Source organism: Salvelinus fontinalis, chromosome 27, assembly GCF_029448725.1.
Source record: "Salvelinus fontinalis isolate EN_2023a chromosome 27, ASM2944872v1, whole genome shotgun sequence".
Classification (NCBI taxonomy): Eukaryota; Metazoa; Chordata; class Actinopteri; order Salmoniformes; family Salmonidae; genus Salvelinus; species Salvelinus fontinalis.
Genome location: NC_074691.1, coordinates 40,161,443 through 40,187,563, shown reverse-complemented (window position 1 = coordinate 40,187,563; position 26,121 = coordinate 40,161,443). Strand labels below are relative to the sequence as shown.

At 46.2% G+C, this 26,121-nt stretch overlaps 1 protein-coding gene across 5 annotated transcripts; it reads left to right on the top strand.

The window, feature by feature from the left end:
- The first annotated feature begins 1,171 nt into the window (after nucleotides 1-1,171).
- Nucleotides 1,172-26,070, top strand: zc3h14 (zinc finger CCCH-type containing 14). 5 transcript variants are annotated; one of them, XM_055885757.1, is made up of 18 exons: nucleotides 1,172-1,794; nucleotides 2,461-2,503; nucleotides 2,680-2,794; nucleotides 2,948-3,039; nucleotides 3,647-3,800; nucleotides 4,076-4,451; nucleotides 5,726-5,907; nucleotides 6,148-6,248; nucleotides 6,415-6,570; nucleotides 11,142-11,222; nucleotides 14,279-14,400; nucleotides 17,876-18,060; nucleotides 18,811-19,034; nucleotides 21,112-21,244; nucleotides 21,481-21,626; nucleotides 21,997-22,076; nucleotides 22,241-22,347; nucleotides 25,419-26,070. In XM_055885757.1, exons 1-18 carry the CDS (start codon nucleotides 1,759-1,761, stop codon nucleotides 25,420-25,422), a joined length of 2,337 nt encoding a protein of 778 aa, XP_055741732.1. In that variant the 5' UTR covers nucleotides 1,172-1,758; the 3' UTR covers nucleotides 25,423-26,070. The 5 variants fall into 5 exon arrangements, with proteins under 5 accessions (XP_055741732.1, XP_055741734.1, XP_055741733.1 ...); XM_055885759.1 differs by having other exon boundaries at nucleotides 1,173-1,794; nucleotides 4,079-4,451; nucleotides 11,139-11,222; XM_055885758.1 differs by having other exon boundaries at nucleotides 1,174-1,794; nucleotides 5,729-5,907; nucleotides 11,139-11,222.
- Nucleotides 26,071-26,121: the final 51 nt, after the last annotated feature.

The window sequence follows — 26,121 nt, the reverse complement described above, 5'->3', positions numbered from 1 at the left end:
AGTGACGTAACTGATTGAAATGCTAGTAGCGCGTACCCGCTAACTAGCTAGCCATTTCACATCCGTTACAGATGCATGACTCGACCTTCGCCTCTCCTGAGCCCGGAGGATGCATGACTCGACCTTCGCCTCTCCCGAGCCCGTTGGGGAGTTGCAGCGATGAGACAAGATCTAAAAATTGGGGAGAAAAAGAGGGTAAAATACAAATAATAAAACAAATATAATTAATAAAAAAATGTAATAACTATAAAAAAGAAATGGCTTTCCCTGGCGTGACGTTTTGATAACCATGCAAATCTCTCTAGGACATGGTAACTTTTATTAATATATTCGTCTCTATTTATCCCCCCAAAATTAAACGCTAATTAGCTGCTAATGTAACGGATGTGAAATGGCTAGCTAGTTAGCGGGTACGCGCTACTAGCGGTTCAATCAGTTACGTCACTTGCTCTGAAACCTACAAGTAGTGTTGCCCCTTGCTCTGCAAGGGCCGCGGCTTTTGTGGAGCGATGTTGCAAAGCGATGGGTAACGACGCTTCGTGGGTGACTGTTGTTGATGTGTGCAGAGGGTCCCTGGTTCGCGCCCGGGTCGGGGCGAGGGGACGGTTTAAAGTTATACTGTTACACTAACGTGGCTATCATAAAGAACTACAAATGCCATGATGATCGGGATGAGACTGCCAAATCGAGGCAAAAGTATGAATCTCTCTCGATTAACTATCTAATGTTAGCTAAACGTAGTAATTAATACATTGGTTATACTGTATGTCTTTAAATGGACAATTTTGTGAACTGTCATGTGCAAGTTTTAAATTGACACAATTCCTGTTAGGGAAGGTGTCCGCGAGAGAAGACATGCAGGAGCTTGCTGGGATATGCGCGATGTCTACTTTAAAGCTAACTGGTATTCTTGAACCTGAGAGTAAACAGAGCCGAATATATTGATAAAAGTCCCCTTGTTATCAAAACGTCATGCCAGGGTAAGACTACCCGACACAAAGACCTTATTTTAAGCGTTTCTAAAATCCCCTGTTGGAAAAATGAATGGTAGAAAAACGACTGTAACCATATCTGTTTGACCGCTAGGTTTTATGGGTATTATGACACCTCAACTCTGGGGCTCTTTAGACGTAGCTGGACGTTTCTGAACTGTGACAAACCGGCAACCTCACCCAGCTCTGCTCGATGAGATATAGTGATTTTGCCAACACAGCCCGATTTATAAACTGTTATCAACGGACTATAATATTTGTTAATTAAATCGGACTTCATTAATATGAGTAATCCACGAATGTCACCAGTTAATGAACACGATAAAACTCGAGATATAGCAAGTCTATAGATCACAATGACTACAATGAATGGCTAAATGAATTCCGGACATTAAGGGTCTTCCTCATTGATGTATAATGAGAACGGGACTTCCTCCTCGGGATAGAGAGCAGAGCAAACAAATGAAAATAATATCGCGAGTGATTTAGGGATAAAATAAAGCCTAAGTAATGGTAGCTCATTATTGTATTTTTTTTCACCCACAATAAAAGAAACCTGACAAGACAGTCGGTTGGGCTGTGCCCCGCCTCTTGCTACCGGAGACTCCACCATCCCACATTGCATTGCGAATGTGTTTGCTAGCATTAGCGTTTAACATTCAGTGGCGTTAGTGTTTTTGTAGGCAGGACATGTTGGTTTAGTGAATAACCTACTTTTTTTATATTAATAACGACTCTTAGTGTATTAAGTACAGCACACGCAAACATGGAGATCGGCACAGAGATAAGCAAGAAAATACGGGTGAGGTCATTTCAATGCTAGCTATTTGTCTTATTAACTATCTAGTTAGAGTAACTAACGCTAGCTAACGGTGCTACCTTGCTATTAGCTCAAGTGACGGTAGCTAGCTAGCTAACCTTTGAGAGAATTTGTACAAATTTACAAGCAACCCAAAAATATGCCTATTAGGCACCCAGTACTGCAACTCACATGTTGGAAGTCCACAACAGCTCTGAGGTGCCGAATAGGTGTTTTTGTAAATTTTTATTTAGACCTTTTGTTTAGAAGTAACGTTAGTTAACTACATACCGGACGTAACGGTGGTAAATAATGATAGCTAAGGTTAGTTGCTCTGCAAAACTCCATATTGGGTGAGTAACGAACACATTTTGACATTAACTCTTGCAGAACTGTAGCTTTGGGACCCAACACCGGGAGTGTGTAGAATGGGAGTTTGAATCGGAGCTTTCTGGCCGTAAATTGGGTTTCTAACGCACATATACTGGTTCAGCTATGGCTGAATTTAATATCTGAGTTTATTACCCAAACAGAGGTGGGGAATATAAACTGTTACTGTTTCTACTACTGATTGCTGCTTTACCTTTTCAACCGGTACTGGTACCTCGTAACTAAGCTGTTTTCTGGCCCAAGGCTAGCAATTGACAATATATTGTTATTTTCTTCCAGGCTGCTATCAAGGGAAAGCTTCAAGAACTCGGTGCCTATGTTGGTAAGTATGAATATTGACATCAGCTTCTGATTTGCAGAAATTAATCTGACTGCTGTTGACATTAGAAATATATATATATATATACAAATACAATTATAATATTTCTATGGATGTTGACCTTCTACCAAGGGTTCTAGAATATAATACGTTATTCTGATTCTTCTCTCTCCCCCCAGACGAAGAGTTACCAGACTATATCATGGTGATGGTGGCCAACAAGAAGACTTCACAGCAGATGTCTGATGACCTGTCCCTCTTCCTCGGCAACAATACCATCAAGTTTACTGTCTGGTACGTATGCAATCAGCTAGGCCTGGTCCCAGAAACTCTAAAGTCCACATCTTGCTGTTTGGCAGCTACAGCAAGTGTCTTGAGAGGATTGTTTGGGTGTAACTTTGTATTTTCTATTTCAATGGTTCTAAGTATGGTGTGTTGTTGTTACAGGTTACATGGAGTCCTGGAGAAGCTGAGGTCTGTGGCTGTAGGTAAGTTCAGGTTACATGGAGTCCTGGAGAAGCTGAGGTCTGTGGCTGTAGGTAAGTTCAGGTTACATGGAGTCCTGGAGAAGCTGAAGTCTGTGGCTGTAGGTAAGTTCAGGTTACATGGAGTCCTGGAGAAGCTGAGGTCAGTGGCTAAGTTCCAGTGACCACAAAGGAGTACCAGCTCCCTAGCTGAAAAGTCAAAATATACAGTATTGAACAGAGTATATCACCCTATATTTATTTAACCTTTATTTAACTAGGCAAGTTGGTTAAGAACAAATTCTTATTTACAATGACTGCCTACACCGGCCAAACCCGGACGACGCAGGGCCAATTGTGCGCTGCCCTATGGGACTCCCAATCACGACCGGATGTTATACAGCCTAGATTCGAACCAGGGACTGTAGTGGCGCCCTTTGCACTGAGATGCAGTGCTTTAGACCACTGCACCACTCGGGAGCCTGCTGCGCCACTAGATTCCCACCCTAGTGGAACAAACAACCCCTAAGAAAGGATTGTAAACAGTCTTATCAAGGCTAGGAACGTTACAACACTATAGCATAAAGTAGTCTAGCTATTTGATTATGTTGTAGAGCTGGCATTGACAGTATTCTATCTCTACCCTTGTATAGCTAAATTTAAAATCTCTGTGTGTATCAAGAACCCGCGTCCCTGAGGCCTCAGCTGTACTCCGACACTGGCACCTCGTCAGGGAAGAGTGAGTGGAAGGGGGAGGAGTCAAAGGGCCTTGCGGTGTCCAGCTCACGCTCTGATAGGACAGAGGCCCGTGTGTCAAGCTCCGCCCATGAGCACAGGTAAGGTTTGATTTTCAAACATTGATTAGCTATATATTGAAAAGAAAGGCCATGCCATGTTCACTGAAATCAGCACGGTTCAGGTTGGCTTGGATCATATGCAACACACCCGTAACACATTTATTTAATTCAGAAGTAGCTCCTCAGACGAGACCTCAACACCTACATGTGGATCAATTAGTTGACATGAAGCTTCAGCATTTTATTGCAACCAAACAGGGTGAAACAGCCCAGCTCATACTCGCACACACTAACATCACTGTCATTCTGTCCAGAAGGGTCTCCTCAGACAAAACCTCCTTGTCCCGCCTCACCTCCGCGGTCAAGCCCCTGATGGACCCTCCCTCCTCTGAGGCCGTCATCGACATCAAGCCCGAGCTAGACGATGACCTCATCGGCGAGGACCCCGTGGACATGGGCGTCCTCCCAGGTCGCCTGCGTGGATCCACCTCCGGAGGAGGGCGGGCATCAGCTCAGATCTACAGGCCACCCCAGGGCAGGTCCTCCTCGGGGACAGGCAGGTCGGCGGACGCCTATAGGTCCTCAGAAGGGTCCTCGGGGTCTCACAGCAGGCAGCAGCACAGCAGCTATCACCTGGACAGTAGGAGCAGCAGAGACAGCAGGACATACAGAGATGGAGGCAGCAGCAGGGTACAGATTGTTTACTTATGACCTTTATTAAGTCAAGGGCCTTGCTCCAATACAACAAAAATGCATCCTTCCTCATTTTCTTGACATAATCAGAGATCAAGAAGTGATTTAGATTGGTGAAACCACCGTATTACTTTAATCATTCCAACCAATGAGATCTCTGATTACTTAAAGGAATGTAAGGATGCATTTCTTAATCATTTGAAAAGGATCAAACTGTCGCCAGTCAGTACGGCTTATCCCGTGTCTGTCGCCAGTCAGTACGGCTTATCCCGTGTCTGTCGCCAGTCAGTACGGCTTATCCCGTGTCTGTCGCCAGTCAGTACGGCTTATCCCGTGTCTGTCGCCAGTCAGTACGGCTTATCCCGTGTCTGTCGCCAGTCAGTACGGCTTATCCCGTGTCTGTCGCCAGTCAGTGCGGCTTATCCCGTGTCTGTCGCCAGTCAGTGCGGCTTATCCCGTGTCTGTCGCCAGTCAGTGCGGCTTATCCCGTGTCTGTCGCCAGTCAGTGCGGCTTATCCCGTGTCTGTCGCCAGTCGGTGCGGCTTATCCCGTGTCTGTCGCCAGTCGGTGCGGCTTATCCCGTGTCTGTCGCCAGTCAGTGCGGCTTATCCCGTGTCTGTCGCCAGTCAGTGCGGCTTATCCCGTGTCTGTCGCCAGTCAGTGCGGCTTATCCCGTGTCTGTCGCCAGTCAGTGCGGCTTATCCCGTGTCTGTCGCCAGTCAGTGCGGCTTATCCCGTGTCTGTCGCCAGTCAGTGCGGCTTATCCCGTGTCTGTCGCCAGTCAGTGCGGCTTATCCCGTGTCTGTCGCCAGTCAGTGCGGCTTATCCCGTGTCTGTCGCCAGTCAGTGCGGCTTATCCCGTGTCTGTCGCCAGTCAGTGCGGCTTATCCCGTGTCTGTCGCCAGTCAGTGCGGCTTATCCCGTGTCTGTCGCCAGTCAGTGCGGCTTATCCCGTGTCTGTCGCCAGTCAGTGCGGCTTATCCCGTGTCTGTCGCCAGTCAGTGCGGCTTATCCCGTGTCTGTCGCCAGTCAGTGCGGCTTATCCCGTGTCTGTCGCCAGTCAGTGCGGCTTATCCCGTGTCTGTCGCCAGTCAGTGCGGCTTATCCCGTGTCTGTCGCCGGTCAGTGCGGCTTATCCCGTGTCTGTCGCCGGTCAGTGCGGCTTATCCCGTGTCTGTCGCCGGTCAGTGCGGCTTATCCCGTGTCTGTCGCCGGTCAGTGCGGCTTATCCCGTGTCTGTCGCCAATCATCTCTGTTCTTGTTGTCTCCAGCAGCAGGAGGAGGCTTCGAGGAAGCGCAAAGCCCCGGTGGTGAGCTCCGTGGTGCGGGTGAACCAGGCAGCAGACGGGGGTCGAGACAGTGAGGAGGAGGAGGATGATGATGATGAAGATGAAGGATACGGGGTCAAGAACCTGTCCAGCAGAGTGTCCCTGCCTTCCAAACCAGAACGCAAGTAAGGGAACGCACACCCACTATCCCTCTACCTCTGTTACTCTCCTTTCCACATGTTCATCTACTCTGTGTGTTTTGCTTCTTGTTGTGTTGACTAGCAACTCTTGATTCCAGTTAGTTAAAGTGAACATCTTAGAACAGCATCAGAACTGTTTTCAACGTCCCTCCTTTCACATTACTGGTCTGTTGGTACCCCCAGGGGTTTGTCTGTGTATTGACCCATGTCTCGGTGCGTTTCTAGACCCTCCCTGCCCCCGGCCAAACAAGCCAACAAGAACCTGCTACTGAGGGCTATGTCTGAGGCCCAGATCTCTATCAACAAGACTGCAGCCTACCCACCTAGTACGTTTCCCCTCACACTCTGTCAATCTGCCTTAAACCAAGAGTACATCTGACTATTAGAAAATTATCACCTGTAATGTGTCGTCCTGTTTATCGTGACACCTATTACTGACTAAACGAATGAAAACACACTGTCAAAGGAATTAATTGAACCTGTGTTTCCCAGTACCACAGAGACAGACGGTTCCGGTGGCGCCCAGGACGCGTTCAACCGCTGACGAGATGAACGCAGCCATCCAGCTGGTTCAGGAGCACCTCCACGGCCTGGTCCCCAGGGGGCAGTCTTACACCCCCTCAGAGCCTCAGCCCCCCAGGCAGCTAGGTAAGAGCCTCAGCACCCCAGGCAGCTAGGTAAGCGCCCCGGCACCCCGGGCAGCTAGGTAAGCGCCCCGGCACCCCGGGCAGCTAGGTAAGCGCCCCGGCACCCCGGGCAGCTAGGTAAGCGCCCCGGCACCCCGGGCAGCTAGGTAAGCGCCCCGGCACCCCGGGCAGCTAGGTAAGCGCCCCGGCACCCCGGGCAGCTAGGTAAGCGCCCCGGCACCCCGGGCAGCTAGGTAAGCGCCCCGGCACCCCGGGCAGCTAGGTAAGCGCCCCGGCACCCCGGGCAGCTAGGTAAGCGCCCCGGCACCCCGGGCAGCTAGGTAAGCGCCCCGGCACCCCGGGCAGCTAGGTAAGCGCCCCGGCACCCCGGGCAGCTAGGTAAGCGCCCCGGCACCCCGGGCAGCTAGGTAAGCGCCCCGGCACCCCGGGCAGCTAGGTAAGCGCCCCGGCACCCCGGGCAGCTAGGTAAGCGCCCCGGCACCCCGGGCAGCTAGGTAAGCGCCCCGGCACCCCGGGCAGCTAGGTAAGCGCCCCGGCACCCCGGGCAGCTAGGTAAGCGCCCCGGCACCCCGGGCAGCTAGGTAAGCGCCCCGGCACCCCGGGCAGCTAGGTAAGCGCCCCGGCACCCCGGGCAGCTAGGTAAGCGCCCCGGCACCCCGGGCAGCTAGGTAAGCGCCCCGGCACCCCGGGCAGCTAGGTAAGCGCCCCGGGCAGCTAGGTAAGCGCCCCGGCACCCCGGGCAGCTAGGTAAGCGCCCCGGCACCCCGGGCAGCTAGGTAAGCGCCCCGGCACCCCGGGCAGCTAGGTAAGCGCCCCGGCACCCCGGGCAGCTAGGTAAGAGCCCCGGCACCCCGGGCAGCTAGGTAAGAGCCCCGGCACCCCAGGTAGGACCCCCAGGCAGCTAGGTAAATCAGACTCCAAGGCACAATCCCAAATATCCCTATGTTCTTGTGGAGATCTGAGAGATATGTTCAATGGCGGCGGAGGAGATTGCTGCCGTTTTTACAGTCTCCTAACCAATTGTGCTATTGTAAGTTATTTTGTACATCATTTTCTGCAACTGTCATTTATGACCGAAAAGAGCTTCTAGGACAGCGATTACTCACCTCGTACTGGACAAAGATTATTTTCTTTAACGAATCAGACCCGAAGGATTTACTTCCGACACCTGACAAGACCCAAACTCCTGTGATTCGCATGAGACAGAGACGGAGATATCGGGGACGGAGATATCGGGGACGTAGGTTTTGGGGTGCCTTGTAAGTGGGTAATCTGCCATTACCATCGGTCCTATTAGCCAACGTACAATCATTGGATAACAAAATAGAGCTACGATCACAAATATCCTACCAACGGGACATTAAAAACTTGAATATCTTATGTTTCATCGAGTCGTTGCTGAACGATGACATGAGTAGCATACACCTGGCTGGGTTTACGCTGCATTGGCGAGATAGAACAGCTGCCTCCGGTAAGAAGAGGGGTGGCGGTTTGTGTATATTTGTAAACAACAGCTGGTTCACGAAATGTAGTAGTAAGGAAGTCTCTAGGTTTTGCTCGCCTGAGGTAGAGTATTTCATGATAAGCTTTAGACCACATTATTTACCAAGAGTTTTTATCTATATTTTTCGTAGTTGTCTATTTACCACCACAAACCGATGCTGGCATTAAGACCGCACTCAATGAGCTGTAGAAGGCCATAAGCAAACAGGAAAAGTAGCGGCAGGTAGCCTAGTGGTTAGAGGCAGGTAGCCTAGTGGTTAGAGGCAGGTAGCCTAGTGGTTAGAGGCAGGTAGCCTAGTGGTTAGAGGCAGGTAGCCTAGTGGTTAGAGGCAGGTAGCCTAGTGGTTAGAGGCAGGTAGCCTAGGGGTTAGAGGCAGGTAGCCTAGGGGTTAGAGGCAGGTAGCCTAGGGGTTAGAGGCAGGTAGCCTAGGGGTTAGAGGCAGGTAGCCTAGGGGTTAGAGGCAGGTAGCCTAGGGGTTAGAGGCAGGTAGCCTAGGGGTTAGAGGCAGGTAGCCTAGGGGTTAGAGGCAGGTAGCCTAGGGGTTAGAGGCAGGTAGCCTAGGGGTTAGAGGCAGGTAGCCTAGGGGTTAGAGGCAGGTAGCCTAGGGGTTAGAGGCAGGTAGCCTAGGGGTTAGAGGCAGGTAGCCTAGGGGTTAGAGGCAGGTAGCCTAGCGGTTAGAGCGATGAGCCAGTAACCGAAAGGTTGCTAGATAGAATCCCCCGAGCTGACAAGGTAAAAAAAATGTGTCGTTCTGCCCCTGAACAAGGCAGTTAACCCACTGTTTCTAGGCCGTCATTGTAAATACGAATTTGTTCTTAACTGACTTGCCTAGCTAAATTTAAAAAAATCTGAGGCGGCTCTCCTAGTGGCCGGGGACTTTAATGCAGGGAAACCTAAATCTGTTTTACCTCATTTCTACCAGCATGTTAAATGTGCAACCAGAGAGGGGACAAACTGGACCACCTTTACTCCACACACAGAGACACATACAAAGCTCTCCCTCGCTCTCCATTTGGCAAATCTGACCATAATTCTATCCTCCTGATTTGCGCTTATAAGCAAAAACTAAAGCAGGAAGTACCAGTTATTCGATCGATAAAGAAGTGGTCAGATGACGCAGATGCTAAACTACAGGACTGTTTGGCTAGCACAGACTGGAATATGTTCCGGGGTTCTTTCGATGGCAGCGTAAGAGACGCTAACCCAGACGCTTGATGCCCTACGACGAACCATCAAACAGGCAAAGCATCAATACAGGACCAAGATTGAATTGTACTACACTGGCTCCGATGTGGCATGGTTAATCAAATGGCTACCCAGACTATTTGCATCATCCCCCCCCATCTCTTACGCTGCTGATACTCTGTTATTATCTATGCATAGTCACTAACTCTATCTACATGTACATATAACCTCAATTACCTCGACTAACCGGTGCTCCCGCACATCGACTCTGTACCGGTACCCCCTGTATATAGTCTCCACATTGACTCTGTACCGGTACCCCCTGTATATAGCCTCCACATCGACTCTGTACCGGTACCCCCTGTATATAGCCTCCACATCGACTCTGTACCGGTACCCCCTGTATATAGCCTCCACATCGACTCTGTACCGGTACACCCTGTATATAGCCTCCACATTGACTCTGTACCGGTACCCCCTGTATATAGCCTCCACATCGACTCTGTACCGGTACCCCCTGTATATAGTCTCCACATTGACTCTGTACCGGTACCCCCTGTATATAGCCTCCACATCGACTCTGTACCGGTACCCCCTGTATATAGCCTCCACATTGACTCTGTACCGGTACCCCCTGTATATAGCCTCCACATCGACTCTGTACCGGTACCCCCTGTATATAGCCTCCACATCGACTCTGTACCGGTACCCCCTGTATATAGCCTCCACATTGACTCTGTACCGGTACCCCCTGTATATAGCCTCCACATTGACTCTGTACCGGTACCCCCTGTATATAGCCTCCACATTGACTCTGTACCGGTACCCCCTGTATATAGCCTCCACATTGACTCTGTACCGGTACCCCCTGTATATAGCCTCCACATTGACTCTGTACCGGTACCCCCTGTATATAGCCTCCACATTGACTCTGTACCGGTACCCCCTGTATATAGCCTCCACATTGACTCTGTACCGGTACCCCCTGTATATAGCCTCCACATTGACTCTGTACCGGTACCCCCTGTATATAGCCTCCACATTGACTCTGTACCGGTACCCCCTGTATATAGCCTCCACATTGACTCTGTACCGGTACCCCCTGTATATAGCCTCCACATTGACTCTGTACCGGTACCCCCTGTATATAGCCTCCACATTGACTCTGTACCGGTACCCCCTGTATATAGCCTCCACATTGACTCTGTACCGGTACCCCCTGTATATAGCCTCCACATTGACTCTGTACCGGTACCCCCTGTATATAGCCTCCACATTGACTCTGTACCGGTACCCCCTGTATATAGCCTCCACATTGACTCTGTACCGGTACCCCCTGTATATAGCCTCCACATTGACTCTGTACCGGTACCCCCTGTATATAGCCTCCACATCGACTCTGTACCGGTACCCCCTGTATATAGCCTCGCTACTGTTATTTTACTGCTGCTCTTTAATTATTTTATTTTTTGCTTAACTTCTTTTTCTTAACTGCATTGTTGTTTAAAGGGCTTGTAAGTAAGCATTTCATTGTTTTTCACCTGTTGTAATTGGCGCATGTGGCAACTAAAATTGGATTTGATTGCTATAAGCAATATTGTGTATCCTCCACCTAGCCTATCAGAGAGCAAGGTGTAGCTACTTTTATATTGAGTACACTTTTCATATCCACTCAGCTCTCTCCGCATAGGGTCTAGAGTTGGAATTGGAATTGGGCCCATGGCTTCTCATTGCAGAAGGAGCATGAATGTTTCAGTGTCACGTGCACTATTACAGTGAAATGGCTTCTTTCTTTTTTTTTTTGCAAGCTCCAAATCCAACAATGCAATGATCAATATTACTTGCATTGTCCTGACTATAACTGTACTGGTCTCTCCCAGTAGTTCAGTCTCGGTCCCTGGCCTCTCGGCTGCAGTTAGACGTGCCAGAAGACACCATGAGCGCACAGCACAGTGACTATTTAGGTGAGTCTGTCACATCCTAACTAGAAGTCTTTATGGATCCACCAAGACTCTAGAGGGTTCGGATCCAGAATTTCGCAATCATGTCACGGGTCTGGGTCGGCTCTCTTGATATTATCAAATCAAATGTTATTAGTGGCGTACACACGTATTTTGCAGATGTTATCGCAGGTGCAGTGAAATGCTGATGTTTCTATATAGCTCCATCAGCAGTAATACCGAACAAAACAAATACACACAAATCCCCCAAAAATAAAGACATTTTTAGAAATATCAGAACGCACAATGTCTGAGTGTGGAATGCACTGAACTAAAATATAAAAATGTTGCCACAACATGGAAAGTGTTGGTCCCATGTTTCATGAGCTGAAATAAAAGATCCCAGAAATGTTACGATACGAATGAAAAGCTTATTTCTCTCAAATATTGTGCGCAAATTTGTTTACATCCCTGTTAGTGAGAATTTCTCCTTTGCCAAGATAATCCATCTACCTGACAGGCGTGGCATATCAAGAAGCTGATTAAACAGCATGATCATTACACAAGTGCACCTTGTACTGGGGACAATAAATGGCCACTGTAAAATGTACAGTTTTGCTTATGGTAGAGAAATGAACATTCAATTCTCTGCTAACAGCTCTTGTAGATATTCCTACAGTCAGCATGCCAATTTATCCCTCAACTTTTAGTGGCCTTTTTATTGTCAGTATTCAGACCCCTTCACTTTTTTCCACATGTTGTTACGTTACAGCCTTATTCTAAAATGTATTAAATTGTTTTTTTTCCCCTCATCAATCTCCATGCATTACCACATAATGACAAAGCAAAAACAGGTTTTTAGAAATGTTTGAAATTTTAAAAAACAGATCACATTTACATAAGTATTCAGACCCTTTACTCAGTACTTTGTTGAAGCACCTTTGACAGTGATTACAACCTTGAGTCTTGGGTAGGACGCTACAAGCTTGGCACACCTGTATTTGGCGAGTTTCTCCCATTGTTCTCTGCAGATCCTCTCAAGCTCTGTCAGGTTGGATGGGGAGCGTCGCTGCACAGCTATTTTCAGGTCTCTCCAGAGACGTTCGATCGGGTTCACGTCTGGGTTCAGGTCCGGGCTCTGGCTTTGGCTTGGCAACTCAGACATTCAGAAACTTGTCCTGAAGCCATTCGTGCGTTGTCTTTGCTGTGTGCTTAGGGTCGTAGTCTTGTGGAAGGTGAATCTTTGCCCTCTGGAGCAGGTTTTCATCAATGATCTCTCTGTACTTTGCTCCGTTCATCTTTCCCTCGATCCTGACTAGTCTCTCAGTCCCTGCAGCTGAAAAACATCCCCACAGCATGATGCTGCCACCACCATGCTTCACCGTAGGGATGGTATTGGCCAGGTGATGAGCGGTGCCAGGTTTCCTCCAGATGTGACGCTTGGCATTCAGGCCAAAGAGTTCAATCTTGGTTTCACCAGATCAGAGAATCTTGTTTCTCATGGTCTGAATCCTTTAGGTGCCTTTTGGCAAACTCCAAGTGGTCTGTCATATACCTTTTACTGAGGAGTGGCTTTTGTCTGGACCATAAAGACCTGATTTGTGGAGTGCTGCAGAGATGGTTTTTCTTTCTGGAAGGTTCTCCCATCCCCACAGAGGAACTCTGGAGCTTTGTCAAAGTGACCATCGTGTTCTTGGTCACCTCCCTGACCAAGGCCCTTCTCCCCAGATTGCTCAGTTTGGCCGGGCGGCCAGCTCTAGGAGGAGTCTTGGTGGTTCCAAACTTCTTCCATTTAAGAATAATGGAGGCCACTGTGTTCTTAGGGACCTTCAATGCTGCAGAAATGTTTTGGTAACCTTCCCCAGATCTGTGCCTGGACACAATCCTGTCTCGGAGCTCTTAAGGACAATTCCTTCGACCTCATGGCTTGGATTTTGCTCTGACTCACACTGCCAACTGTGCAATGGAAACCGGATGCACCTGAGCCCAATTTCGAGTCTCATTACATGGGGTCTGAATACTTATGTAAATAAGCTATTTCTATTTGAATACATTTTCATAAAAATGTAAACCTGTTTTCGCTTTGTCATTATGGGGTATTGTGTGTGGATGGAGGACTGTTCTGTCCAACGCTGCGTGACTAGTGCTTTTTGAGGTCGGTTCAATTAGAAAATAATTCAAAAAAATTATGGGTTTCTATAAAATACATTATGAAATAAAGACTATTTCAGATTTTTTTTAACGGAGAAGCCAAAAAATATACATTCAATTGCCAAATATTACATTGTCTCTGTCCAGGTCCACATTGGATAGACGACATCAATAGAAAAATAATTAATTACTATGAAATAATAAAATAATTTCATTTGTGTATATTAAGTTTCTCTCGCGTTACTTTATTATTTTTCATCCTTAAATTTTTCTCGTTTCTCCTCGGGAAGTATCAGCCAGCCAGACCATGTTCTCTCCCTGCTCCCCATACGGTACTGTTTTTAGTCATCCTATTAGCCTAGCCTAAACATGCTGTCTGATGGAATAATTTGACTAGTTCTTCAAAATAGACTTTCAAACTCTCTATCCCTCCCTGTTGTGTACATTCCTCTCTCATACGGTCTGTGTGTATCGAACTTAAAGTAGCAGCCATAACAGAGTATCCATCTCGGTCTGACCTGGAAAGAACCGGCACAATGGATTATGGTCATTGTAGTTAATGACCACGTTTCTGCGCTGAACTAGGTTGAATATTTGCTTAGTGAAAACTACAACTACCTTCGGCCCAGCGTCCCACATAGTTCTTGATTCGATTTCTCTCATGAATGATTTGATTTCTCTCTAGAAAAACGGGCACGTTGGGCTCACAAAAATAACAACTAAATGGAATTCAAGTAATGTAGCTGACGTCGGTCAATTAGTTGTTTTTAATAACAAATAAAAACATTTACCTACATTTTGGTTAATCGCTCACCGCTACTAACACACTGGAGAGTAGGACTATTTAACTCAGGACCAACTCCTTCACGTCTGACTTTGTATAGGATTAACTAACAAAATATTGGTTTTCTCACATCATCCTTGTGTAGCTCTGGAGGTGGCTGAGGGGAGTGTTCTGAAGCCATTTGACACACGCTCCTTCATCGTGAGGAGACCTGAACTGGAGGAGGAGCTGGTTCCTGTCCGGAGCAGACTGGGACAACTGGACAAGGTGATGATGATGAACATAACATGAATTGTATCCATTTAGCCCCCCCCAAAAAAAACGTTTTCCATATAAGCATGGAAATACATTTAGACTGACTGAAATCTAAGCTATTGGGGGGAGGGGGGGTTCTACTAGGCTAACATGTGGAATTGTTTTAAGATGGCCATGTGGAATTGTTTTAAGATGGCCATGTGGAATTGTTTTAAGATGGCCATGTGGAATTGTTTTAAGATGGCCATGTGGAATTGTTTTAAGATGGCCATGTGGCATTGTTTTAAGATGACCATGTGGCATTGTTTTAAGATGACCATGTGGCATTGTTTTAACTTCTACTTGGTACTCATCCCGGATCCGGGAACACCCTCATCAGTAAAAAAGCTGACTAGCATAGCCTAGCATAGCGCCACAAGTAAATACTAGCTTCTAAATATCATGAAATCACAAGTCCAAGACACCAGATAAAAGATACACATCTTGTGAATCCAGCCATCATTTCCGATTTTTTTTTTTTATGTTTTACAGGGAAAACACAATGTATTTCTATTAGCTAACCACGATAGCAAAAGACCCAACCGCATATTTTCACAATTTTTTTACTGCATAGGTAGCTATCACAAATTCGACCAAATAAAGATATAAATAATCACAAACCAAGAAACAACTTCATCAGATGACAGTCTGATAACATATTTATTGTATAGCATATGTTTTGTTCGAAAAATGTGCATATTTCAGGTATAAATCATAGTTTTACATTGCAGTAGTCTCACCAAAGCAGCTAGAATAACTACAGAAACCAACGTGAAATACCTAAATACTCATCATAAAACATTTATAAAAAATACACGGTGTACAGCAAATGAAAGACAAACATCTTGTGAATCCAGCCAATATTTCTGATTTAAGTGTTTTACAGCGAAAACACAATATAGCATTATATTAGCTTACTACAATAGCCTACCACACTACCCCATTCATTCAACATAACGTTAGCGATAGCGAATAAACCAGCAAAAGATATTAATTTTTTCACTAACCTCCTCAAACTTCATCAGATGACAGTCCTATAACATCATATTACACAATACATATATGGTTTGTTCGAAAATGTGCATATTTATTGGTACAATTCGTGGTTGAACAATGTGAATAAGTAGCCAAAATTCAAAATTTGTCCGGAGATATCTTGGAGAGGCACCTAATCTAATCATAAACTTGACTTAAAAAATACAGGTTGGACAACAAATTAAAGATACACTAGTTCTTAATGCAACCACTGTTAGATTTTTTTTAAATAACGTTACTACGACATACAGCTTACGTTATAGCGAGACAGCCCCGAAATTAATGCTGGAATATTAGTCTAAACATTTTCGACAGAAATACGAATTAACATCATAAATTGTTCCTACTATTTGATGAGCTTCCATCAGAATCTTTTACAAGTTGTCCTTTGTCCAGAATAATCGTTGTAGAATGTCGTCTTCATCTGTGGAATTAGCTAACAAAGCTAGCCATGCTTCACCATAACGCAAAACAAAGAAAATACCGAAAATCGCAATATACAATAAAATCGCAATATATAAACTGATATAACTCGGTTCAAAATAACTACATTATGATATTTTTAACACATATCAGAGCCGGAGATATCTAACTTCTAAAACAAAATCTTTTCAGAGCGCAATGCAGAGCTCCTTCTCGCGTCAGGCAAAACGATGAAAAGACCAGACCTTCCGTTCCAAGACGTCTTGTTCGGCCTCATATCTAGCTAGACACCCCATTCCAACTCTCACTGCCTACTGACATCTAGTGGAAGGCGTATGCAGTGCATGTAGAACAATAGATTCCATGCAAATTAATAAACTGACCCTGGAACAGAGCCCTCGATTTCAGATTTTTCAGTTCCTGACAGGAAGTTTGCTGCAAAATGAGTTCTGTTTTACTCACAGATATAATTCAAACGGTTTTAGAAACTAGAGAGTGTTTTCTATCCAATAGTAATAATAATATGCATATTGTACGAGCAAGAATTGAGTACGAGGCAGTTTAATTTGGGAACGATTTTTTACAAAGTGAAAATGGCGCCCCCCTATTGAGAAAAGGTTTTAAGATGGCCATGTGGAATTGTTTTAAGATGGTCATACCATGGATCATTTAGCTCTTTGATTTAGTATTTTAGAACCCCTTTAGGTATTTATTTCACCTTTATTTAACCAGGTAGGCCAGTTGAGAACAAGTTCTCATTTACAATTGTTTTACTTTATTATATGAAAAATTATAGAATTTGGCCTTTACTACTATAGACCAGAGAAACGCATTGAATAACATGAATAAAATAACAAAATAGAACAAACGAATCATAAGGTTTTGAAGTGTCTGTCCTGAATCTAGGACCGGGGTATTCAACTCTGACCCTGTGAGGTCCGGAGCCTGCTGCTTTTCTCTTCTACCTGATTATTCATTGCAGACACCTGGTGTCTCAGGTCTAAATCAGGCCCTGATTTAGAGGGGGAACCACCCATCTGGTGTCCCAGGTCTAAATCAGGCCCTGATGAGAGGGGGAACCACCCACCTGGTGTCCCAGGTCTAAATCAGGCCCTGATGAGAGGGGGAACCACCCACCTGGTGTCCCAGGTCTAAATCAGGCCCTGATTTAGAGGGGGAACCACCCACCTGGTGTCCCAGGTCTAAATCAGGCCCTGATTTAGAGGGGGAACCACCCACCTGGTGTCCCAGGTCTAAATCAGGCCCTGATTTAGAGGGGGAACCACCCACCTGGTGTCCCAGGTCTAAATCAGGCCCTGATTTAGAGGGGGAACCACCCACCTGGTGTCCCAGGTCTAAATCAGGCCCTGATTTAGAGGGGGAACCACCCACCTGGTGTCCCAGGTCTAAATCAGGCCCTGATTTAGAGGGGGAACCACCCACCTGGTGTCCCAGGTCTAAATCAGGCCCTGATTTAGAGGGGGAACCACCCACCTGGTGTCCCAGGTCTAAATCAGGCCCTGATTTAGAGGGGGAACCACCCACCTGGTGTCCCAGGTCTAAATCAGGCCCTGATTTAGAGGGGGAACCACCCACCTGGTGTCTCAGGTCTAAATCAGGCCCTGATGAGGGGAACAATGTAAACCCGCAGTGGAATTGTCTTTGAGGTCCAGAGTTGTTTGAGGGATCTCAAAACTACTATAATTCATTTTTTTTTTTAAACCGGTACCGTGGTTACATTCAGACGAGTCCCGTGACACTTGTGAGGGTCGTAGAGCAAAATGGAGAACACCATTCGTGTTCGTGAGTCATCTGTTCATAGAGGTGTCATATTAGTTTTGTTGGTCAAAGTGTTTTCGTGAGACCTAGGCAGATGGATTGAGACATGAAGATACACGTAACCACTCTATTGTCATCTCCTAGAGAGTAACAACTGTATTTTTATAAAAACACAACCAGAATATCTTATTTTCCACTGTGGTCCTGTTAGGTGCCTATGACGAGTAGGCTGGGGTTAGAGGAGGTGCCACCTCCTATGAGGAGTGGACTGGAGGAAGTGCCACCTCCTATGAGGAGTAGACGGGAGGAGACCGCAGTGCCTATGAGGAGCAGGCTGGGAGCCATGGTCAAGGAGGAGATCCAGCCAGCTACTCCACGTATGGTGCAGCCAGCCAGGTATATCATACTGACTACCCTCTTCCTGTGTGCTGGCTCAGATTCTTTCTTTATACGTTGTTGCAGCAGCATGGCTCACTGAAAACAAGCTAAGTAAACAAAATTGTCATGCTTTTTGTCTGTCTGTCTCCCTTCCTCTGCCTCCCTCTGCCTCCCTCTGCCTCCCTCTGCCTCCCTCTGCCTTCCTCTCCCTTCCTCTGCCTCCCTCTGCCTCCCTCTCCCTTCCTCTGCCTCCCTCTGCCTCCCTCTGCCTCCCTCTCCCTTCCTCTGCCTCCCTCTCCCTTCCTCCCTCCTCTGCATCTGCCTTCCTCCCTCCTCTGCATCTGCCTTCCTCCCTCCTCTGCATCTGCCTTCCTCCCTCCTCTGCATCTGCCTTCCTCCCTCCTCTGCATCTGCCTTCCTCCCTCCTCTGCATCTGCCTTCCTCCCTCCTCTGCATCTGCCTTCCTCCCTCCTCTGCATCTGCCTTCCTCCCTCCTCTGCATCTGCCTTCCTCCCTCCTCTGCATCTGCCTTCCTCCCTCCTCTGCATCTGCCTTCCTCCCTCCTCTGCATCTGCCTTCCTCCCTCCTCTGCATCTGCCTTCCTCCCTCCTCTGCATCTGCCTTCCTCCCTCCTCTGCATCTGCCTTCCTCCCTCCTCTGCATCTGCCTTCCTCCCTCCTCTGCATCTGCCTTCCTCCCTCCTCTGCATCTGCCTTCCTCCCTCCTCTGCATCTGCCTTCTTCCCTCCTCTGCCTTCCTCCCTCCTAGCAGTGAGAAGGCTGAAGCCGCGGGGTCAGCCAGTCCTAAATTCATTGTGACTCTGGATGGGGTTCCTAGCCCCCTGGGTAACCTAGGAGACTGTGACATGGAGGCAGACGACAGTTATCCTAAACCAACCAAGACCACCATGCCTGACCCCTCCATCCACCTCGGAACAAAACCCAAACTCAGCATCCACCACAGACTGCAGGGGGAACCACAATACCCTGATGGTAAAGGGATTTATTTATTGGCAAAATGGTTATAAATAAAATGCATGATTTTTTGCTTCTATAATTAGTATTAGGGTGTGAGCCTTGACACTCGGGTATTACAATTGTGAAGGCTTTTTCAGTGGTTAAGCACTTCGACCTGTCAGCACTTGATTCATCGTTATTACTAGTGACTGATCATAATGGACCACACCAGATGTTGTTCTGATTGGCTGTCTCTGTAGAACAGCTGAGGCTTCCACACCAGATGTTGTTCTGATTGGCTGTCTCTGTAGAACAGCTGAGGCTTCCACACCAGATGTTCTGATTGGCTGTCTCTGTATAACAGCTGAGGCTTCCACACCAGATGTTCTGATTGGCTGTCTCTGTATAACAGCTGAGGCTTCCACACCAGATGTTCTGATTGGCTGTCTCTGTATAACAGCTGAGGCTTCCACACCAGATGTTCTGATTGGCTGTCTCTGTATAACAGCTGAGGCTTCCACACCAGATGTTCTGATTGGCTGTCTCTGTATAACAGCTGAGGCTTCCACACCAGATGTTGTTCTGATTGGCTGTCTCTGTTTAACAGCTGAGGCTTCCACACCAGATGTTCTGATTGGCTGTCTCTGTTTAACAGCTGAGGCTTCCACACCAGATGTTCTGATTGGCTGTCTCTGTTTAACAGCTGAGGCTTCCACACCAGATGTTCTGATTGGCTGTCTCTGTATAACAGCTGAGGCTTCCACACCAGATGTTCTGATTGGCTGTCTCTGTTTAACAGCTGAGGCTTCCACACCAGATGTTCTGATTGGCTGTCTCTGTTTAACAGCTGAGGCTTCCACACCAGATGTTCTGATTGGCTGTCTCTGTATAACAGCTGAGGCTTCCACACCAGATGTTCTGATTGGCTGTCTCTGTATAACAGCTGAGGCTTCCACACCAGATGTTCTGATTGGCTGTCTCTGTATAACAGCTGAGGCTTCCACACCAGATGTTCTGATTGGCTGTCTCTGTAGAACAGCTGAGGCTTCCACACCAGATGTTCTGATTGGCTGTCTCTGTATAACAGCTGAGGCTTCCACACCAGATGTTCTGATTGGCTGTCTCTGTAGAACAGCTGAGGCTTCCACACCAGATGTTCTGATTGGCTGTCTCTGTTTAACAGCTGAGGCTTCCACAACAGATGTTCTGATTGGCTGTCTCTGTATAACAGCTGAGGCTTCCACACCAGATGTTCTGATTGGCTGTCTCTGTATAACAGCTGAGGCTTCCACACCAGATGTTCTGATTGGCTGTCTCTGTTTAACAGCTGAGGCTTCCACACCAGATGTTCTGATTGGCTGTCTCTGTATAACAGCTGAGGCTTCCACACCAGATGTTCTGATTGGCTGTCTCTGTAGAACAGCTGGGGCTTCCACACCAGATGTTCTGATTGGCTGTCTCTGTAGAACAGCTGAGGCTTCCACACCAGATGTTCTGATTGGCTGTCTCTGTTTAACAGCTGAGGCTTCCACACCAGATGTTGTTCTGATTGGCTGTCTGTATAACAGCTGAGGCTTCCACACCAGATGTTCTGATTGGCTGTCTCTGTTTAACAGCTGAGGCTTCCACACCAGATGTTGTTCTGATTGGCTGTCTGTATAACAGCTGAGGCTTCCACACCAGATGTTCTGATTGGCTGTCTCTGTATAACAGCTGAGGCTTCCACACCAGTCAGTCACACTGACACTTTCTGTCAACTACACTACAGCTCCTCTAGGATTTCAATGTTGTCTTTAAGTGACCAGTTTTCTGTGCTAGTCTGTGACCTGACTGGGGATGTTCACCAGTCATTACTGTCAGTGACCAAACTACAAGAAATCTGTATTTTTCAATGGAAAGAGATTCTGGTGAGGTAAGGAGACTTTGGGCTGAGCAAGGTTCTCACTAGCCAGCGTTGACACAGTGCTGGATAGGGGACGAGTCAACTGGTTGTTTGTAAGAAACACCCAGAGAGCTAGGTGGATATCTTTCTACGGAGTCGTTTCTGGTCTGGAAAGCCGTGCTTCATCTAAACTCTGTCATCCTTCTAATCACGTCATTCCACGGGTTTCAGAGTTAGGGATGGAGACCGAGGAGGAGGAGGCGGGTCCTGTGAAGAGACAGAAGGTTCTGGAGAGGTGTAAGTTCTGGCCCGTCTGTAAGAGTGGAGATGAGTGTGTTTACCACCACCCTACCACTCAGTGCAAGTAAGAACAGCCTGATGCAAATCTTTTTCCCTTTAGCCTCTAGAATGTTGAATAAAGACCAATAGACACTCCCGTGAATTTTAAAATCAAAGCAATGTCTGCGTTTTTTAGTCTGTTTTGTGGAATTCTGGGTCGTTTTAAACCCTAAAGCTACATAAATGTATTTAATTTTATTGACTTGACTAATATGTTGTTCCCTCCTCCGTCCCCCTCTCTCTCTCTCTCTCTGTGACTAGAACCTTCCCCAGCTGTAAGTTTGGGGACAAATGCCTGTTCGTCCATCCTAACTGTAAGTTTGACGGCAAGTGTTCCAAACCAGATTGTCCCTTCACTCACGTCAGCCGCAGAGGACCTGCCCCCTACGCCCCCCCAGTCAGACCAGGTACAGACACACCCCTTTTAAGCACCTCCCCCATTAGATTAGAACGTAACGCTGCATTCATGGCACGTGGGGAAACTCAGAAAATACGACTTGTAAACTGGAAGCAACGAGTTGCTTTGAACCCGATTTGAACGCCGATTACTAATCGGCGAACAAGCTGGGTCAACCATAAACTCAAAGTACAACTGTCATACTCCTATTCTAATGTTTAAATATATATATATTTTACGAGATGTTATGAGCGAAGCATTAGATTAGGATGTTTGTTATTAAATATGTAAATATCAGTTGAGATGTTACCTTTTTTATTTGATGTCTTCTACCTTTGTATCTAACAGCAGGGTTTTAACTGGTGTTCGTTTAATTACAGTACCTCCAGTCCAGACCAGCAGTGTCTGCCGTTTCTTCCCAGAGTGTAAGAAGATGGACTGTCTCTTCTACCACCCCAAGGTCAGAACAATACTCTCGAACCATGAGGTTGAAAGGAGTTTGTCCTCAAATACCTGTTTGAGCTGTTTGTTATCATAGTAAGGAAATAATGAATGTTTTGAGTGCTGATCAAAATGTTGCTGTATAGATGATGATGTTGAAGACCGTTTTCTTTTCTCTGTCAGCCGTGTCGGTTTGGAGCCCAGTGTAAACGTACTGGCTGCACCTTCTACCACCCCACTGCCTCGGTCCCTCCCAGACACGCCCTCAAGTGGACTAAGGCCCAGAGCAGGTAACCAAGCATTACTTAACTAGTATTACCTACCCAGAGCAGGTAACCAAGCATTACATACCTAGTATTACCTACCCAGAGCAGGTAACCAAGCATTACATACCTAGTATTACCTACCCAGAGCAGGTAACCAAGCATTACATACCTAGTCTTACCTACCCAGAGCAGGTAACCAAGCATTACACAATCCCAGTATTACCTACCCAGAGCAGGTAACCAAGCATTACATACCTAGTATTACCTACCCAGAGCAGGTAACCAAGCATTACATACCTAGTATTACCTACCCAGAGCAGGTAACCAAGCATTACTTACCTAGTATTACCTACCCAGAGCAGGTAACCAAGCATTACATACCTAGTATTACCTACCCAGAGCAGGTAACCAAGCATTACATACCTAGTATTACCTACCCAGAGCAGGTAACCAAGCATTACATACCTAGTATTACCTACCCAGAGCAGGTAACCAAGCATTACATACCTAGTATTACCTACCCAGAGCAGGTAACCAAGCATTACTTACCTAGTATTACCTACCCAGAGCAGGTAACCAAGCATTACATACCTAGTATTACCTACCCAGAGCAGGTAACCAAGCATTACATACCTAGTATTACCTACCCAGAGCAGGTAACCAAGCATTACACAATCCTAGTATTACCTACCCAGAGCAGGTAACCAAGCATTACACAATCCTAGTATTACCTACCCAGAGCAGGTAACCAAGCATTACTTACCTAGTATTACCTACCCAGAGCAGGTAACCAAGCATTACATACCTAGTATTACCTACCCAGAGCAGGTAACCAAGCATTACACAATCCTAGTATTACCTACCCAGAGCAGGTAACCGAGCATTACACAATCCTAGTATTACCTACCCAGAGCAGGTAACCAAGCATTACACAATCCCAGTATTACCTACCCAGAGCAGGTAACCGAGCATTACACAATCCTAGTATTACCTACCCAGAGCAGGTAACCGAGCATTACATACCTAGTATTACCTACCCAGAGCAGGTAACCAAGCATTACACAATCCCAGTATTACCTACCCAGAGCAGGTAACCGAGCATTACACAATCCTAGTATTACCTACCCAGAGCAGGTAACCAAGCATTACACAATCCCAGTATTACCTACCCAGAGCAGGTAACCGAGCATTACACAATCCTAGTATTACCTACCCAGAGCAGGTAACCGAGCATTACATACCTAGTATTACCTACCCAGAGCAGGTAACCAAGCATTACACAATCCTAGTATTACCTACCCAGAGCGGGTAACCAAGCATTACACAATCCTAGTATTACCTACCCAGAGCGGGTAACCAAGCATTGCTTACCTAGTCTTACCTACCCAGAGCAGGTAACCGAGCATTACATACCTAGTATTACCTACCCAGAGCAGGTAACCAAGCATTACATACCTAGTCTTACCTACCCAGAGCAGGTAACCAAGCATTACATACCTAGTATTACCTACCCAGAGCAGGTAACCAAGCATTACATACCTAGTATTACCTACCCAGAGCAGGTAACCAGGCATTACATACCTAGTATTACCTACCCAGAGCAGGTAACCAGGCATTACATACCTAGTATTACTTACCCAGAGCAGGTAACCAGGCATTACATACCTAGTATTACCTACCCAGAGCAGGTAACCAAGCATTACATACCTAGTATTACCTACCCAGAGCAGGTAACCAGGCATTACATACCTAGTATTACCTACCCAGAGCAGGTAACCAAGCATTACATACCTAGTATTACCTACCCAGAGCAGGTAACCAAGCATTACATACCTAGTATTACCTACCCAGAGCAGGTAACCAAGCATTACATACCTAGTATTACCTACCCAGAGCAGGTAACCAGGCATTACATACCTAGTATTACCTACCCAGAGCAGGTAACCAAGCATTACATACCTAGTATTACCTACCCAGAGCAGGTAACCAAGCATTACACAATCCTAGTATTACCTACCCAGAGCAGGTAACCAAGCATTACATACCTAGTATTACCTACCTAGAGCAGGTAACCAAGCATTACATACCTAGTATTACCTACCCAGAGCAGGTAACCAAGCATTACATATCTAGTCTTACCTACCCAGAGCAGGTAACCAAGCATTACATACCTAGTCTTACCTACCCAGAGCAGGTAACCAAGCATTACATACCTAGTATTACCTACCCAGAGCAGGTAACCAAGCATTACATACCTAGTATTACCTACCCAGAGCAGGTAACCAAGCATTACATACCTAGTATTACCTACCCAGAGCAGGTAACCAAGCATTACTTACCTAGTATTACCTACCCAGAGCAGGTAACCAAGCATTACACAATCCCAGTATTACCTACCCAGAGCAGGTAACCAAGCATTACATACCTAGTATTACCTACCCAGAGCAGGTAACCAAGCATTACATACCTAGTATTACCTACCCAGAGCAGGTAACCAAGCATTACATACCTAGTCTTACCTACCCAGAGCAGGTAACCAAGCATTACACAATCCCAGTATTACCTACCCAGAGCAGGTAACCGAGCATTACACAATCCTAGTATTACCTACCCAGAGCAGGTAACCGAGCATTATACAATCCTAGTATTACCTACCCAGAGCAGGTAACCGAGCATTACACAATCCTAGTATTACCTACCCAGAGCAGGTAACCAAGCATTACATACCTAGTCTTACCTACCCAGAGCAGGTAACCAAGCATTACATACCTAGTCTTACCTACCCAGAGCAGGTAACCAAGCATTACATACCTAGTCTTACCTACCCAGAGCAGGTAACCAAGCATTACACAATCCCAGTCTTACTTTCCCAGAACAAACTCTACGTACTTAACGTTTCCTCTCATAACTTCCGTGGTGTGTTTTTATAAGTTCTAACACGTTTCATTATCATTTGTTATGCAACATCTTTTACTGGTATTTTGTTCGAGTCCAAGTAACTTTCATGAGACGTCATTTCAATCTCCGTTGTCAATCTCCAAACTGTGTCCTATTTGGTCCTAATGCTCCTCTTTATTTTCCTTGTATCTTCCTAGCTAGACTACAAGAGTACCTGAGACTGACCGAGTCAAGATGATGTGAAGCTATAGAACAGGGTTCCCCAACTGGTGGCCCGCGGGCTAAATTTGGCCCGCAGGTGATTTTATTTGCCCCCCCAACCCTCCGCCCCCAAGTTTTCTGAGCAAAATAAAGTGTTTATTATTGTTGGACGTAAGACTGTAAAAACACCAGCATTTCAGCTTCAAGTGAAATTTTAACTTTGGGATTGTGTTCCAAACTATTCCCATGCATAATAGAGATTTGATTGTATACAAATGTAAGCAAAGTTTGAAGTAATTGTTTTAGTCAAATATATCCGTTTGGGCTTCTTGCTGTCAATTTACAGTCTACAATTTTTATTATGTTCTGGCCCCCTGAACATTCTTTAGAATTTTGTGTTGCCCGTGAATCTAGTTTTTGATCCCTTCCTGTAGAAGATATGATGATACTGTTCAGTTATTCTTTTATTCTCTTACGGTTTAATTATCAACGATCTGGTCAGTCCTTTTATTTGTTTTTATTTCATTTTGTGAAACTGACATTTTTTTTTTTTTTAACCAGACAAAACTTACAGGGTTTTGTAAAGTTGTTGTACTGCATATTTTGTTTTGATAATGTTGAAAGTATATTAAAATACTCCCATGTCAAGTTTGCTGGTGTTTGTGTATTTGCATAACCTCGTCCCCAGGCTCAGTTGAG